This window comes from Tachyglossus aculeatus, chromosome X1 (assembly GCF_015852505.1).
Source record: "Tachyglossus aculeatus isolate mTacAcu1 chromosome X1, mTacAcu1.pri, whole genome shotgun sequence".
Classification (NCBI taxonomy): Eukaryota; Metazoa; Chordata; class Mammalia; order Monotremata; family Tachyglossidae; genus Tachyglossus; species Tachyglossus aculeatus.
Window position 1 is genome coordinate 35,291,875 of NC_052101.1, and position 17,216 is coordinate 35,309,090.

The 17,216-nt window shown below is 43.9% G+C and overlaps 1 protein-coding gene across 2 annotated transcripts in view; it reads right to left on the minus strand.

Annotated features, from left to right (window-relative positions):
* Positions 1–17,216, minus strand: part of GRIA1 (glutamate ionotropic receptor AMPA type subunit 1) — a 245,710-nt gene that overhangs the window by 91,388 nt on the left and 137,106 nt on the right. For both annotated transcript variants that reach the window (XM_038772259.1, XM_038772260.1), the window contains exons 6-7: positions 3,667–3,822; positions 2,856–3,023 (exon numbers count right to left, since the gene is read on the minus strand). In XM_038772259.1, coding sequence (XP_038628187.1) covers positions 2,856–3,023; positions 3,667–3,822 — 324 coding nt within the window. The remainder of the gene's footprint in view (positions 1–2,855; positions 3,024–3,666; positions 3,823–17,216) is intronic.

Below are 17,216 nucleotides of genomic sequence, written 5' to 3' on the forward strand. Positions count from 1 at the left end.
CCAGAGCCTTTTCAGCACTTGCACCTCAGTGAAAATTAGAACTTAACCTTGAGTTTCTGTCCAAAGGTACAGAGTGTTAACACTAGGCCAGTGGCTAAATATTACAGCATAACTCTTTTTTATTGGCTTTATTCGTTGCCAGGGTGTAATTGTTGCTGCTGCTGCTGCTATTGCTGCATGGGGTGATCATTTTTAATGCTTTACTGCTTCTACTGAGGCTGTGTGCATTCCCTTTTGAAAGTGAGAAATCTGAGGGAAGTAGGAAGGAGAGTAGGGAAGTAGAAAAGCAAATCCAGGAACTTAGCTTCTGGATTCTCATCTTTAATATCCTTCCTGGTAATAATAATAATAATAGCATTTATTAAGCACTTACTGTGTGCAAAGCACTGTTCTAAGTGCTGGGATAGATACAAGGCAATCAAGTTGTCCCACGTGGGGCTCACAGACTTAATCCCCATTTTCCAGATGAGGTAACTAAGGCACAGAGAAGTTAAGTGACTTGCCCCAAGTCACACAGCTGACAAGTGGCGGCGATGGGATTTGAACCCATGACCTCTTACTCCAAAGCCCGTGCTCTTTCCACTGAGCCATGCTGCTTCTTCCTGATGTGCTGTGAACCTCTGGACTACTGACTTCATCCACAGCTTCACCTGGTAAGCAAGGTGAATAATGCTTACCTTGGCCCCAAGGTAATTGAGTCAGTAAGGATTTATGATTTGTTAATTTGGATCAAATTACCCCACTGTGTGTGTCTAAATTTTTGGAGACCGTCAAAGTCAATTTTTTTATAGTATCTGTTAAGTGCTTACTTTGTGCCACTCAGATTGAACAAAGTCCATGCCCCATATGGGGATCTCAGTCTTAATCCTCATTTTACAGAGGCAAGGAGAAATTAAGTGATTTGCCCAAGGTCACACAGCAGACAAGGGGCAGAGCTGCGATTAGAACCAAGATCCTTCTGATTCCCAGGCCCATGCTCTAACCACTAAACCACACTGCTTCCTGGGTCTAACCTACTCAATATCTCCCCTACTCAGCTCCGCTGCCCAACTCACAAAGCCCAAAACATAGAAGAGAAGGGCATGGACTCCAGCCAGTTGTCCAGGCAGCTTGGCTACCTTGGCTAGGGAGAGCTATCAGAATGGTTCTCAAGAATCAGTTAATATTTTCAAGGAGCTGTGGGAAAAGTGTTTTTGAGATTGGAAGGTCAAAGAAGTCCCTAATGGTCCAGGGCCCTAAATGCTGTCAATCAACAGCTAAGTGGTGAGTGAATACAGACAACAGATGGACAACATATGGACCAAACATCTTATGTTTCTCTAGTCCTGTTTTCCCTGAAGCTCAAAGGACTTTACAGACATCACCTCATTAATCCTCTTGATGGCATCCCTGGGAGGACAGGAAGAAGAAAGGGACGAAAGGAGGTTCAAATGTTTTCATCTTTCCTTTACAGATGGAATACTGAAATCCAGGAAACTGAGGTGAGTTGTCCAAGGATACTTGTAGGGGCCATTGTGACCTGGCATGATCAGCCTTCTGACTTTTTTCCAGCTCTGCTGTGCAGTAGACCAATGACTTCCCTCTCCAATATCTCCCCCCAAAACCCTTAGAGCTTCAAAGTCCATGGTAAACTACACAGAACTACCACCATGCGACTGGACGGGTCCTACATTTCCAAGTAGACTTGCTACAAATGGGTTGTGGGCAGTGAGTTGACATAGGTAGAAAAGGAGGTGGAGACACTGTAAAAGAGATAGAGAAATACTGAGGAAGAGAGGGCTCTAATAGGGAGTGCCTCTGGTGAATGTGATGGTCAACATTTACTAGAGTTTTCAAGCCACTGGAAACACTATTGCTCACAGACTCCAAATTAGAAATCACAGCATTGGCTTAGGATCACCCCCATGGAGTGGGCACCTAAGGTCACTTCACACCTGGTCCACATCCTTCCTCTTATTAGGACGTAGCCCCATTTTATCCATCCAGTCAGTCAATAAAAGCTGAAGGGCCAAACAGCTGGTGAGGAGTCTGTGCTCCCCACACCCAGATGCCTGAGTTATGGGCCCTCGGCCCCTGGGCTTGTAAATTTTTGCTTCTCATTCTGCCTTCCTCTCCTCTCCCACAAAAAATAGAACCACCTGAAAATCTAAAAGAACTGCTCCAAAGCCAGCCACTGAGATAGTCTTTGGAAATGAAGGACACGTCACTTTGGACATTGAAACCATCCTCAAATTTCCAACTCAAAGGAGTGTGATTCAGGTTTGTGTTGGGCAGAAAGCCCTTAGCTGAACTCTTACAGGCCTGTCAGTGGATTTCACTTATTGATACTAATTATGGTATTTCTTAAGTGCTTACTATGTGCCAGGCATTGTACTGAGCTCTGGGGTGGATACAAGCAAATCGGGTTGGACAGAGTCCCTGTTCACCGTGAGGCTTACAGTCTCAATCCCCAAACCCCAGAGAAGTGAAGTGACTTGTCCAAGGTCACACAGTAGACAAGTGGCAGAGTCGGGATTAGAACCCATGACCTTCTGACTCCGAGGCCCATGTTCAATCTACTCTGCCATGCTGCTTCTCTGATTTCCTTGATTTCCTGGGCACAGATGATCTTCAGTTCTAAGGATCCCAGAAGATCGATGACGAGCTTTTAAGTCTGAATCTGCTGCTTATATACATTTCTTGACTATTCTCACTGTGTAACATTCCTCTTCATGGATTCCTCATGGGACTGTTTTGAAGTAAAAAAATCACAGGGCTCTCAAGGTTCCTCTAAAACCTCCTCCAAACCATTTGGTCTAGCCAGGATGGTGAAACGCAATTCTTTCCAAACAGGTCCACCTGATTCAGGGTCCTACCTGCTGCAGAGCTCTCTGAATGTCAATGCCTTGGCCCCAGGGCACTGCTGGATTGGCTAAGCAGTCCCCAGCATTCCCACGGCGGGAAATGTCGATCCGCTGCTTCCTCAGGCTCTGGAATGCATCCACCATCACTTTCACGCCATCGTAGGTCAGAGCGGATGTATACTGGAGAAAGGAAACAGAGACATTGGGAGAGCAGTTGGCTAAGAACATGGTGCTATTTGGGGTGGAAAGATGGGAAGAATCTTTCTTCACTCCCTGACACCTTTGTGTCAAGAGCCCTTGCAAGACTAGCAGCTTGTTACATCTCACAAGGACAAAGTTGGCCTTATGTCAAAGTGCAAATCCCGTTCAGTCAATCAACAGCTTTGATTGAGCCCACCCTGTGGGCAGAACTCTGCCCTGAAAGCCATGGGAGGGCACAGAATGGGTCTCTAGGAGCTTACAATCTACTGAAGGGTAAAGAAAACACTTAACTAAAACAATCATCATCATCGATGGCATTTATTGAGTGTGAACTGTGTGCAGAACACTGTACTAAGGGCTTGGGAGAGTAAAATACAACAGAACTGGTGGGCACATTCCCTGCCCATAACGAGCTTAGAGTTCAGAGGGTTATAAAATCCAGGGGAAAGAAACATAAAAGTATCTTAATGATATATAAATACCTCCTCTCAGGGATCCAGAAAGAGTGGAAGGCATTACCCTAATCTGGGATTTGAGCCACTGGTCATGGGGTTTTATTAAGAACACCACCAGCTGACATTTAAGTCACTCCACCATCTGCTTGGCATTTTATACCACTTGCCTTTAACCTGTGCCAGTCAACTCGAGATTGTTCTTTCACGTCATTAGTCTTCCAGTCCTGCATAATCTTGGCTGGGACTGTGTCTGTGTAATTCACCAACTGGAAGCCGGTCACATTGGCTCCTTTGAACTTCAGTAGGTCAATGTCCATGAAGCCCTATAAAGAGAAACAAAGTAAGAGAGAGAGGAGAAAGAGAGAATTGAGAGGAGAAAGATTACTGTGGAGCCATGAGGTACTAAAATCAACGGGCTTAAATTTAAAGGCATCCTCTTCTTGAACTACTAAAGCAAAGATAGGGGGGAGTTCATTGAAGTTTAGTAAGTATCTTGACTTCCTGAAAAGTAGTCTACCAAATCTGAAATCAACAATAATCACTAGAATTACTGAGCAGCTACTGTGAGCTGGATGCTTCACCATAGTCTCCTACATCTCCCCTCTGCATATGACACTCACTCTCCCCACAACTCCACTTAAAAACTCTATTCTGTCCTAATCCTCCTTGACCTCTCAACCGTCTTCACCACCATGTACCATTCCCTTGTTCTGGAAACTCTAACACAAGTTAACAGTTTTCCAACACAGTTCTTCCCTAGTTATCCTTCTCTGCAGACTTGCATTATCTTTTGCCTCCAGGCAACACTACATTGGTGCCCCACTGGCACCTCAAATTAAATTTATTTCTGAAACTGAACTCCATGTCTTACTCACATCATCTCCTCCTAACTTTCCCATGACCTTTGACAGTCTCACCATTCTTTCTGCCTCTCAAGCCCACAACCTTGGCATTATCCGTGACTCTTCCATCTATTTCAACCCACACACTCATTTTGTTGCCAAATACTTTTGCAACACTTCCAGAATCTGTCCCTTCCTCGCTATCCATATGGTCACCATATTGGTCCAGGTACTTGTCCTATTCCAGCTTGGGTACTGCATTTGGTGCCTCACTGATTTCTCTGTCTCCAGTCTTCCTCTATTCTAATCCATACTTCACTCAGTTGACCGGATCATTTTTCTGAAACACTTATATTGCACATATCTCCCCAGTCCTCAAAAACTTCAAATAGTTACCTATTCCTTTCAGCATCAAGCAGAAACTGCTGACTAGTGGTTTGAAAATGTTTAATCACTCCCTCCTCCTACTACACTCCAGCTCACAATCTTTGTTTCCTCAAATTAACCTACTCGCTGTGCCTTGTTTTCATCTCTCCCACTGCCATCTCCTTGTTCTCACCCTTCCCCCTTGTTTGGAACTATCTCCCCTTCAAATCTAACACAACACAACTCTCCCCATTTTCAAAAACCTTCTGAGATTATACCTCTTTCGGGAGAACCGCCCCGACTAATATCTCATCTCACTTTATATCCCTCACTTGTCACCTCAGCCCTCCTATGCAGCTAAATTACCACAACACCCATATCGCACCCACCAATATATATATATATATACACACACACACAAACACACACACACATATATATACATATACATACTCCATTACTTCCCTTGTCTGATATTTAAGTGTCTGTCTCCCATTAGACTGTAAACTCCTTGAGGTCAGGGGTTATGCTTCAATTTTGTACTCTCCCAGGGCTTTGTTACAGTGCTCTGCACACAGTAGATACTCAGTACATCATATCGATTGATTGAATGAGTGGCAGGGGTCCCTAGCACTGAAGCTCAGTGATCTGGGGGTGTGAGTGAGCCTCACAAAATATGGGCAAGATGGGTTAGGAGCAGAAGTCCGATTAGTGAACAAATAAGTGCTTAACTAATAAAATGAAACTATCTATACCTAGGTGCTCCTACTATATGAAGGTAAGAGTATTTGGGGAAAAACTCCTGGAGGACTTGGGATTCCTGGAGATGGTTTGAACATGGGGAGAGTTAGGGCTTGGTGAATTTGATGGGGGAAAGAAATCCAGGCAGGGGGGATTGCAATATTCATCTTGCAATTCAATATTCAATATTCATCATTTATAAAATTATCATTTATCAAATTATAAACTACAGATTACCTCATAAACCTAAATTAACTGCTGACTGATTTGCAGTTGACTAATATCCAATAGGGAAATCAGTATTAAAGGAACCAATCATTATATTTGCAAAGGGGAAACTGTTCAAAAGTTCAACATCATTTGGATGCATTTCATCCTTTCCATGGCTTTAAATAACTCCTTGGAAAAGAGACATTGAAGCTCTTTAACATGAAGATCAGCATGGCAATGCAGTTCCCACATCTGATGAATCCTTCTCAAATCTAAACCAAACCAGGGGAAATCACAGGAAGTTTGCTCTGAACTTAAAAGGCTCTATTACCTCTTTGTAACGAATGTCTAGCAGCTTAGCATTGGTTTGCAGGCTTAATTTGTCAGTTTTTCACAATACCTCAAATTTCTAGAAATCTTCTGGTCTCTTCAGGTCTACACTTCTCACTTGGATATATCACCTTTTTAGGAGGATGGCTGAAGGGGTAAAGTGGTGATTGGGTCTTCAGGATTGAGCTCCCATTACCCCAACTCTTAGACCAGGGCTCTTTTCACTAGGTATTCAGTTCCTGTGTGTCAACAAGGCTTCTTACTATAGAAATTGCTTTTGTTAGGAAATGCGATATTGTGATATATGCTGTTGGATCAATACACTACTTCAATGGGGCAAAGTTTGAAAAACCCAAATGTGTGATTAATAAATTTGAAATGTAGCAGAATGTTTGGTCTGACATTTTAATTCAAGTAAAACCAAGCAATGCCTGACACATGAAGTCCCTTGAGGAGATAGAGAATGACCAGGTAAGGAGCCAGATAGATATCTCGTGGCCTAGAGTGATATTACACTGACTTTTCACTTTTTCGAGGTGCTAGGGGAAAACACAGCTTCAGAAACCAACACCAGTAACCGCAGCTCAAAGATAACATCTCCGGCTGGTGGGGGGAAAGGGCCCAGAAGCCCTGGAGAGTCAGCCAAGGTCACAAAAGACACAGTAAACTGCTCAGGAAACTTGTGTCTGAGCTCAAACCAGAATTCCCTGCCAATCTCATGCAGAAGGCTAGAAGTACTGCATCCTTCAGAAACAAGGCTGGGGCCAAGCAGAACCAAGAAAGACACATGAAGGGGAACAGGCTGCGATCAGCCAAAAAAAGACACATTTTTCAATAAAGGATGAAAAACATGAACTTTCATTTTTGCTTCCTTTCATTCTATACCTTGCTCCATGTGGCATTGTTCTGAACGCAACTTGATCCATAAGAGATACTCTTCTGTGCATGGAGCCTCAAGCATTCATGCTTGCGCAAACACACACACACACACACACAAATAACAATAATAATAATTATAACAATATCCACTCATCCAGAGTTACAGTAGGGATACTTCTGTTTCAGGGAAGAACTGCCAGGTAAGCCGGGCGTGGATTTGGTTATTTAATAACAGAACCCAGCTGGCCGAGCAAGATAGAAATATATTGTTTCAACTGGTCTTTTTACTCTGAAAAAAGGGAGTTGGGAGCAGACAATTTTGCTGGTAGGCAATGGAATTTATCAAGCACCTACTATGTGCAGAAAAAGTGCTTAGAAAAGCACAATAATAAGAATAATAATTATGGTATTTGCTAAATGTCTACTATATGCCAGGCTGGGGTGGATACAAGCAAATTGGACTGGACACAGTCCCTGTCCCATATGGGATTCATAGTGTTAATCCCCATTTTACAGTTGAGGTAATTGAGCCACAGAGAAGTTAAGTGACTTGCCAAGGTCACACAGCAGACAAGTGGTGGAGCCAGGATTACAACCCAGGTCCTTCTGACTCCCATGCTCTAGCCATTACGCCAAGCTGCTTTTCTCCATGAAGATAAAAAAAATGTGATTCCTGCCCCCAAAGAGCTTACAATCTTAAGGGATAGGCAGATACAGGCTAAATTAGTTAGTGGACAAAACAAAAAATACAGAGATGGCTAGGTGAAAAAGTGGTTAAATAGTAGAGTTGGTAAATTGAATGATTTTGGTGTCTTTCTCCCTTACAAAATTATAAGCTCCTTGAGGACAGGGATGTGATGTTTGCTAATATACTTATAAGCTCCTTGAGGGCAAGGTTCAGTATAATGTAGCACATACAGAAGGTTCTCGTTAAATTCTGCTGACAGGTGTATACAAAAGCATTAGAACTGGTTGTGAAAGAATCTATCAAAGGTATTTATTGAGCACTTACAATGTGCAGGGCACTATACTAAGCATTTGGGAGAGTACAAAACAATATAGTAGACATGTTCCCTGTCCACCACAGATCTTACAGTCTAGAGATCTTTTGCAGGCTCTTTTGCAGCCTCTTTTGCAGGCTCCTCCTCCCCCTCCCATCCTCTTACTGTGGGGGTTCCCCAAGGTTCAGTGCTTGGTCCCCTTCTGTTCTCAATATACACTCACTCCCTTGGTGACCTCATTCGCTCCCACGGCTTCAACTATCATCTCTACGCTGATGACACCCAGATCTACATCTCTGCCCCTGCTCTCTCCCCCTCCCTCCAGGCTCGCATCTCCTCCTGCCTTCAGGACATCTCCATCTGGATGTCCGCCCGCCACCTAAAGCTCAACATGTCGAAGACTGAGCTCCTTGTCTTCCCTCCCAAACCTTGTCCTCTCCCTGACTTTCCCATCTCTGTTGACGGCACTACCATCCTTCCCGTCTCACAAGCCCGCAACCTTGGTGTCATCCTCGACTCCGCTCTCTCATTCACCCCTCACATCCAAGCCGTCACCAAAACCTGCCGGTCTCAGCTCCGCAACATTGCCAAGATCCGCCCTTTCCTCTCCATCCAAACCGCTACCCTGCTAATTCAAGCTCTCATCCTATCCCGTCTGGACTACTGCACTAGCCTTCTCTCTGATCTCCCATCCTCGTGTCTCTCTCCACTTCAATCCATACTTCATGCTGCTGCCCGGATTATCTTTGTCCAGAAACGCTCTGGACATATTGCTCCCCTCCTCAAAAACCTCCAATGGCTACCGATCAATCTGCGCATCAAGCAGAAACTCCTCACCCTGGGCTTCAAGGCTCTCCATCACCTCGCCCCCTCCTACCTCACCTCCCTTCTCTCCTTCTACTGCCCAGCCCGCACCCTCCGCTCCTCCACCACTAATCTCCTCACTGTACCTCGCTCTCGCCTGTCCCGCCATCGACCCCCGGCCCACGTCATCCCCCGGGCCTGGAATGGCCTCCCTCTGCCCATCCGCCGCGGTAGCTCTCTTCCTCCCTTCAAGGCCCTGCTGAGAGCTCACCTCCTCCAGGAGGCCTTCCCAGACTGAGCCCCTTCTTTCCTCTCCCCCTCGTTCCCCTCTCCATCCCCCCGTCTTACCTCCTTCCCTTCCCCACAGCACCTGTATATATGTATATATGGTTGTACATATTTATTACTCTATTTATTTATTTATTTATTTATTTATTTTACTTGTACATTTCTATCCTACTTATTTTATTTTGTTGGTATGTTTGGTTCTGTTCTCTGTCTCCCCCTTTTAGACTGTGAGCCCACTGTTGGGTAGGGACTGTCTCTATGTGATGCCAATTTGTACTTCCCAAGCGCTTAGTACAGTGCTCTGCACATAGTAAGCGCTCAATAAATACGATTGATTGATTGATTGATAGAGAGGGAGATGGACATTAATATAAATTATGGACATGTACATGAGTACCATGGGCCTGAGGGTGGAGTGACTATCAATTGTACAGAGGGTACAAATCCAAGTACAGATCTGAAGGATAATTTCAGTTCTCTGCTGGGGACTGGGTAAGAATGAAAGAAAAACCTGCTAAACCAGAGCACTCCCCCTTCTAAGTTCTTCTGAAATCATGTGTCCTCCAAGAGGCCTTCCCCAGACTCATTTCTCCTTCCCCTGGTCATTTCAACCCAAATACTATCTCAGCACATCTACATCAACTACACATTTGTGTTTTCATAATCATCTATAGTGCTTCGGCACATTCTTCTAGACTGTGAGCTCTTTGTGTGCAGGAATGCATCTGTTGTAATACTGTACTCTCCCAAGTGCTTAATACAGTGCTTTGCACACAGTAAGTGCTCAATAAATACGATTGAATCAATGAATATCTTAAATTATAAGGACTGACTCATACATACCCACTTTTCCTTTGTTCTCCCATCTATACATTATGTTCGTGTCTGTCTCCCCTGCTAGACTGTATGATCCTTAAAAAGGCGGGAATTGTGTCTATTAAGCACTTAATACTACTTTCTTAGCACATAGTAGGTGCTCAGTAAGTATTACTAATACATGAGCTAAGGGTGTAAAGAGGTATATGTACTCTAGGTCCCCTAACTTTTTTATGCCTTGAACCCTGTGCTGAACTGAATGATGAGTCCCTATAGTGGAGAGGGGCCTAAGGCAGAAAATAAGAGCAGTGTGGCTTAGTGGCTACAGCATGGGCCTGGGAGTATCAGAAGGACCTGAGTTCTAATCCTGGCTCTGCCACATGTCTGCTGTGTGCCTCAGTTAACTGATCTATAAAATGGGGATTAAGAATGTGAGTCCTTTGTGGGGCAGGGACTGTGTCCAACCAGATTAACTTGTATGTACCCCAGCACTTAGAATAGTGCTTGGCACATAGTAAGTGCTTAACAAGAACCACAATGCTACTACTACTAATAATAATACAAACCTCAAACCTTGCTCTTGCCCCTGTACACTCTTGGTTCATCAGTCCCCTTCTTCACTGATGCATCTAGAATTTACTGTAATGTACTGTTGGAGTGGCATGGCAGCATAGGGAACTTATACAGCGTGCTTCCACAGTCATCAGCACTTGTGGTCCATCCCTTTGCTCTGCCAGCGACACCTGATGTCTTCGGTTTTGGTTGAATTGACGCTACTGGCCTATATATCTGTGCATTTCTCTTCTCTCTTCTGTTCAGTTTAAAGCTATTGACCTATAGGTAGATACTGCTGGGGTATTCCCACTAAATAGGTGGACTACCTTCTTTTTGTAGAAAAGTAGGACACCGTTACAAGCATGCATGCTTTTCCATTCCCCTTCAGTAACCACAGAAAATGGAGATTGCTACCTAAGGGAAAAGGGGAAAGGTGGGTTTAGGAGCACAATTATTGCAAGTCTAAGGATGTTGAGGAATCTAAATGAAGCAGGTATTGAGCATGTTCCAGGACAATGTGTGAAGCCCAAGCACTTAGAGAAAGCAAGGGTAGCTAGAGGTGGGGCTACTACAATTGGTCAATAGCACTTACTGAGTGCCCACAGCACTGTACTAAGCGTTCAGGTAAGCTTAATAGAAGGAAAAGCCAGGGTCTCTGGTCCCCAGGTGATAATAATTTACTTATACTGCAAAGTTGACCATGTAAGCCAGGACAATCCCAACTCTAAGATGCTTGTAGAGGTTCCTAAAATTGACTGAGTCATTCTACAAAGATTTAGGACCTTTGACAAGTGGTTAGGCTTTTTCAAAAAGGGCTTGGTAGGGAACCGTGGACATTATACTTCCGTCATTAGAGTCCACATAGATAATCAAAATAGAGAAGAGAATAGATGACAAAGACTATAGTCTCCTTCTGGCATATTACTCACAAAGCATCTACTTTCTAGAATATTTCAAACACTCTGATAAGCCACAGTAAAGTCTTTCCTGTGTTAAATTAGGTAATGATTACCTTAAGTACAACAGAAGCTTATGATATACATATTTATGTGTGATTTTTTACGCAAGCACACCCACTATCCATTTTCTCCCATCACCTTATCTTGACCTTAAAAATCAGCTTATACTTTACAAGCCACCTCTTTCTCTGGGTACTGTTTAAAAAGAGATGCTGGTGGTTTGTACATAGAGGTTAGGGACCCCCGAGACAGGAAGATTATGAACTGCCTGCAGTTACACATTAAATAGTCGTATTACAGTGTTCATCTAGAAAGAAACAATCCATCATCTTGTCTTGGCTACAACAATCTCCTCTGGTTGAAACAAGGGACTGGGACATTTTCTTTAGGAACGGAAATAGGCAAAAAACAGATCCAGCTATTGTCTTTCTGCCATTTGAAGGCCTTCCAGATCATGTTTTTTCTCCACAACTGTTTGGCTGTTCCCTCCACAGAAAAAGAGTGGGAGGAAGAAGGACGATGGGAGGGAGGGAAGAGAGAAAGATAGAATGAGAAGGAGAGAAGAAGAGAGAGAGGTAATCTGTTCGAATTTCCAACTGTTTTGTTATCAGCAAAATAACGACAAATGCTGAAAATTTCTTCTTCTTTTAAAAACTTGAGCACTCTTCCAGAAACCAGCACCTAGCACTCTGTGACAGCTCCAGTAGGGAATGGCATACCTCTCCCACAGCTGGAAGCAGTCTCAGAGCAAAGAAGACCCAAAGAAGACCAGACAGAGATAATGAGCTAAAGGGTCCTTTCAAACAAGCTTGAATGTGAAATCAAGTTGGAATCCACTGTGAAGGGGTATTCATTACCAAGCTCTTAAAAGCCTCAAAGTCTTCAGAAGCCCATTATTTGAAGTGGAAGCAACCAATTAAATTGATGAAGGCGGCAGTGGACCGAGTCTTATATCTACTATGTCATCCAGGTGCCATTATTTCTGGGCCTCTCTCTTCTGGGAAAGCTTCCTGACCTTATAAATACATGTGCAGAAGGAAACGGTCATGTATTTTTTTCATGCTGTCTGAAGGAAGAAACAAATCTTCAATAATAATAATAATAATAATAATGGCATTTGTTAAGCGCTTACTATGTGCAAAGCACTGTTCTAAGTGCTGGGGGGGATACAAGTTGATCAGCTTGTCCCGCGTGGGGCTCACAGTCATCCTCCCCATTTTGCAGATGAGGTAACTGAGGCTACGAGAAGTTAAGTGACTTGCCCAATGTCATACAGCGGACATGTGGCGGAGCTGGGATTCAAACTCATGACCTCTAACTCCAAAGCCCGGGCTCTTTCCACTGAGCCACACTGCTTCTCTAATTAACCTCAATCATTAATCTTCAAGTGCACAGTTCTCTGAATCTGCAAGAGCCTCAAGAGTGCAGTTGTTGAGATTGGCATCCCCTGAATGACAGGCTTTCTAGGCTTTTAAATTGCCTAGTCAATGGCATAAGTAGGCTCAGAAGATCCTTGCAGTGTTCTGTGCAAGATTACCTTAGTCAAAGAGGATGCTTCCATCTGTACCTTCAGTGGTGCTATGGTACTGTGGATGGCACTGCATAGATTATTTGTGAAGAGCAAAAGTTCTTAGTTTGGTGGTGTCAGCCTATCCTGGTTTTCTTCAATTCTAGTATCCTGTTCATTGTGGGAATGTGTCTACCAACTGTGTTATAATGTACTCCCCCAACCCCTGAGTACAGTGCTCTGCACATGTTAAGCACTCAATAAATATGATTGATTAATCTTCATGACCCACTGCAGGTTTTCTAAAGCTCCCATTCCTTAATTATGATAAGCTGCGAGGTGTTGTTAATGCCTTTCTTGTTTTGCTCCAAGTTGTTTTAAATCTCTGGATCATTTTCATCGAACCAACTCTGGTACAGTCTCCTAGATTTAACCACAGCCTTGAAGTCTGCTGGATAGATTGTATTTCAGATAATTAATCATTGCTATGCTGGGTTGCTGGGGTTCCTTATCCCATTAGGGCTTCTGGTTGCCTTGCAGATTTATTTATCCTCCACAAGTTTGATATTTAGCCTTCAGACAGTGTGGATGCCTATTTTTTAAAATAAATAGATCTCTTTAATAGCTCTGGTTTGAACCATAAGAACCGATGGTTAGTTCAACACTCATTTAAAGTGAACGCAGCATCCTTCAAGTTCCACTGAAAAACAATGGCAAATTCTATACAAAGAGGATACCTCTGAAAGGGAGATAGTGTGTTTGTGTATTTGGAACTGATTTTAATATATCCAGGGTTCCCCAAATAAACTATTTCCAGTTCTCACTCCACCTAATGCACAACTGATATTCTCTCATCCCCGACCTGCTTCACACCCAACTTAAAAACCAAAATAAAATTTAAAGAAGAAATATAAAGAATATATAGGGAAGCAGCATGGCCTAGTGGATAGAGCGCTGGCTTGGGAGTCAGAAGGACCTGGGTTTCAATACTGTCTCTGCCACTTGTATTCTTTGTGGCTTTGGACAAGTCACTTAGCTTCTCTGGGCCTCAGTTACTTCATTTGTAAAATGGGAATTGAGACTGTGAGTCCCATGTGGGACATGGACTGTGTCCAATCTGATTAGCATGTATCTACCCCAATTCTTAGTACAGTGCCTGGCACATAGTAAGAGCTTAACAAATACTATAAAGAGGGAGAGGGAGAGGGAGAGGGAGAGGGAGAGGGAGAGGGAGAGGGAGAGGGAGAGGGAGAGGGAGAGGGAGAGAAAGAAATAGGATGGTCCACCTTGCTTCATTTGAACTGCAGTTTCCAGGAGATAGGGATTGAGTCTATGCTTCAGAGCCCCTGACAAATTCATTCATTCATTCATTCAATCGTATTTATTGAGCACTTACTGTGTGCAGAGCACTGTACTAAGCGCTTGGGAAGTACAAGTTGGCAACATATAGAGACGGTCCCTACCCAACAGTGGGCTCACAGTCTAGAAGGGGGAGGCAAAGAACAAAACAAAACATATTAACAAAATAAAATAAATAGAATAAATATGTACAAATAAAATAGAGTAATAAATATGTACAAACATATATACATATATACAAGTGTTGTGGGGAGGGGAAGGAGGTAAGGTGGAGCGGATGAGGAGGAGAGGAAGAAGGGGGCTCAGTCTGGGAAGGCCTCCTGGAGGAGGTGAGCTCTCAGTAGGGCTTTGAAGGGAGGAAGAGAGCAAGCTTGGCGGATATGCGGAGGGAGGGCATTCCAGGCCAGGGGGAAATGGACATTTAATAGTTAATCAATCAGTCCAGAGCAACTCTGACAGGCTGTGCATGATTCATTAGAAATCTGATCCCAAATTAGGAATATCCCACCATATATGGCTCATCCTTAGAGGCATCTATCTTTCGCTCTTTTTATCCCAAGGCACCCACCTGGAGGTGCTCATCAGCTCCTCCTGACATAGTGCCCAGTCTGGGAGTATCCTCTGAGTCTCTTTAGAGCCTAGACATTCCTTAATCCTGATCCTTGAGCTATTAGAGACTCCTGGGGTCTCCCAGGGGACGGCACTGTGCCCTATGTGCATGGTTGTCAGGCAGAAGGAAACTCCACCTGATGTACTCCCCAGAAACCGCACAGTTTGTGCCTCAGCTCAAAATTTCATCCTGTTCTTCCTCTTTTTCCCCAATTTACCACTTGGCAGTGAAAATGAAAAACAAATGTACTTCCACCCCTCCAGGGAGCCCAGAAATAGCAACTCTTTTCCCCTTGATTTTGTTCAGGCTGCTCTTGGGAAAGTGGCACAAGGATGCATGCCATCCTCACAGAAGCCAGAGAGCTGGCCAGCCCACGAGGAGTGAGGTGTTGGGCTCACTAACTAGGATGCCCCACCCTGCCCCCAACTCTTCAGTTCCTGAACTTTTTATAGCTGATAATAATAATAATAAGAAGAAGAATGGTAATTGTTAAGCACTTACTCTGTGTCAAGCACTGTTCTAAATGCTGGGGTAGATAAAAGGTAGTCAGGTTGTCCCACATGGGGCTCACAGTCTTAATCCCCATTTTCCAGATGAGGAAACTGAGGCCCAAAGAAGTGACATAACTTGCCCAAGGTCACACAGCAGACAAGTGATGGAGCTGGGATTAGAACCCATGACCTTCTGACTCCAAGGCCTGTGCTCTTTCCACTATGCCATGCTGTTTCTCTAGTAGGAAGGAATCCTAATGCTGCTAATGGTATAGAAAGGGTTCACCTGATTTCGAAAACCTTACATTACTCTCTAACTCATTCTTCATTTTTCTCTTTCCCTCCAGGTCTAATAAGCCCGCCAGCATTGCTACGCAGACATTCCATCTATTTGGTATGTTACATTTGCACAGCTATGGGCAGCACGACCATATTCAAACAGAGAGAAGAAGGGAGAAAGGGATGCAATCTCATCAGCAATAGTGTTTTTTAGATGCAGTTTTGGCTCATCTGCTCTTTCTGCTGAGCTTAAACTGTAAAGATTTTTCACTGGAACCAGCAGTTCCTTTTTCATCTACTTTAACACTTCAGTACTCGGGACAAATGTCACCAAAAGGGAAGTCTTTGAATTCTTCTCCACTGACTAATAATAATAATAATGATGATGGCATTTATTAAGCCCTTACTATGTGCAAAGCACTGTTCTAAGCGCTGGGGAGGTTACAAGGTGATCAGGTTGTCCCACAGGGCGTTCATAGTCTTAATCCCCATTTTACAAATGAAGTAACTGAGGCCCAGAGAAATGAAGTGACTTGCCCAAAGTCACACAGCTGACAATTAGCAGAGCCAGGATTTGAACCTCTGACTCCAAAGCCCGGGCTCTTTCCACTGAGTCATGTTGCTTCTCTGACTACAGGCTGAAGAGGGAAAAATGGAAACAGGATGAGGCTGCTGAAAAAAGCATTTAGGTAATTTGTCTTTGGGGCAGCACAGACACCTTGAACAATGAAATCTCACAGCCTGGTGTCAGTCCTGTGCCCTCTGTGAGCTACATCCTAGGACTGCAGGCCCCAGCTCCACTCTAAATCTGGAGAGAGTCCCCACACATTCAGCTTTACAAGGGGATAGTCTGGTTTTCAACTGGTCTATCCTCTGTCTGGTACTGATATGAAGCCAATTGCTTTAGTCCTGTCTTTGTTACTGAGCCTCTCCATTGTGTCTCCTGCTGCTGAGTTCATTGGCTCTGATGTGGAAGTACCAAGCTTCATACTGACCTGGGAGAGGAAACCACAGTGCTCTGCACACAGTAAGAGCTCAATAAATATGATTGAATGAATGAATGAATGAGGCAAGTGAGGGTCCTTCAAAGAAACTCCCTAGGACCTCATGCATCCCACAGACTTCTGCAAAATGGCATCCATGATGTCATCATATTGCACCAAGACTCTGGCTTAATACGTTTGGAGCCACACAAGCCTCTTTATCCAGAGTTTGGGAAGGCCATCAATGGCCACCCTCCTCACAGATACTGCATGCTATTATTATTATGCTATTATTATTTGTTAAGCACTTACTATGTGCCTAGCACTGTTCTCAGCACTGGGGTAGATACAAGGTAATCAGGTTGTCCCACGTGGGGCTCACAGTCTCAATCCCTATTATACAGTTGAGGTAAATGAGACACAGAGAAGTTAAGTGACTTTCCCGAAGTCACACAGCAGACAAGTGGAAGAGCCGGGATTAGAACCCATGTCCTCTGATTCCCAAGCCCGGGCTCCTTCCACTAAGCCACACTGTTTCTCATAATGTATTGTCATTGTAATTGCACGTGTAATTGTACCGGTAGTATAAGGAGATTGGAAATACCTCAATGGGCAGGGATTGGGGGGGGGGGGGGGGGGCGTCTATCTCCCTGGTATGACAAGTCCAAATTGGAATTAAAGGTCCTATTTTTGACAG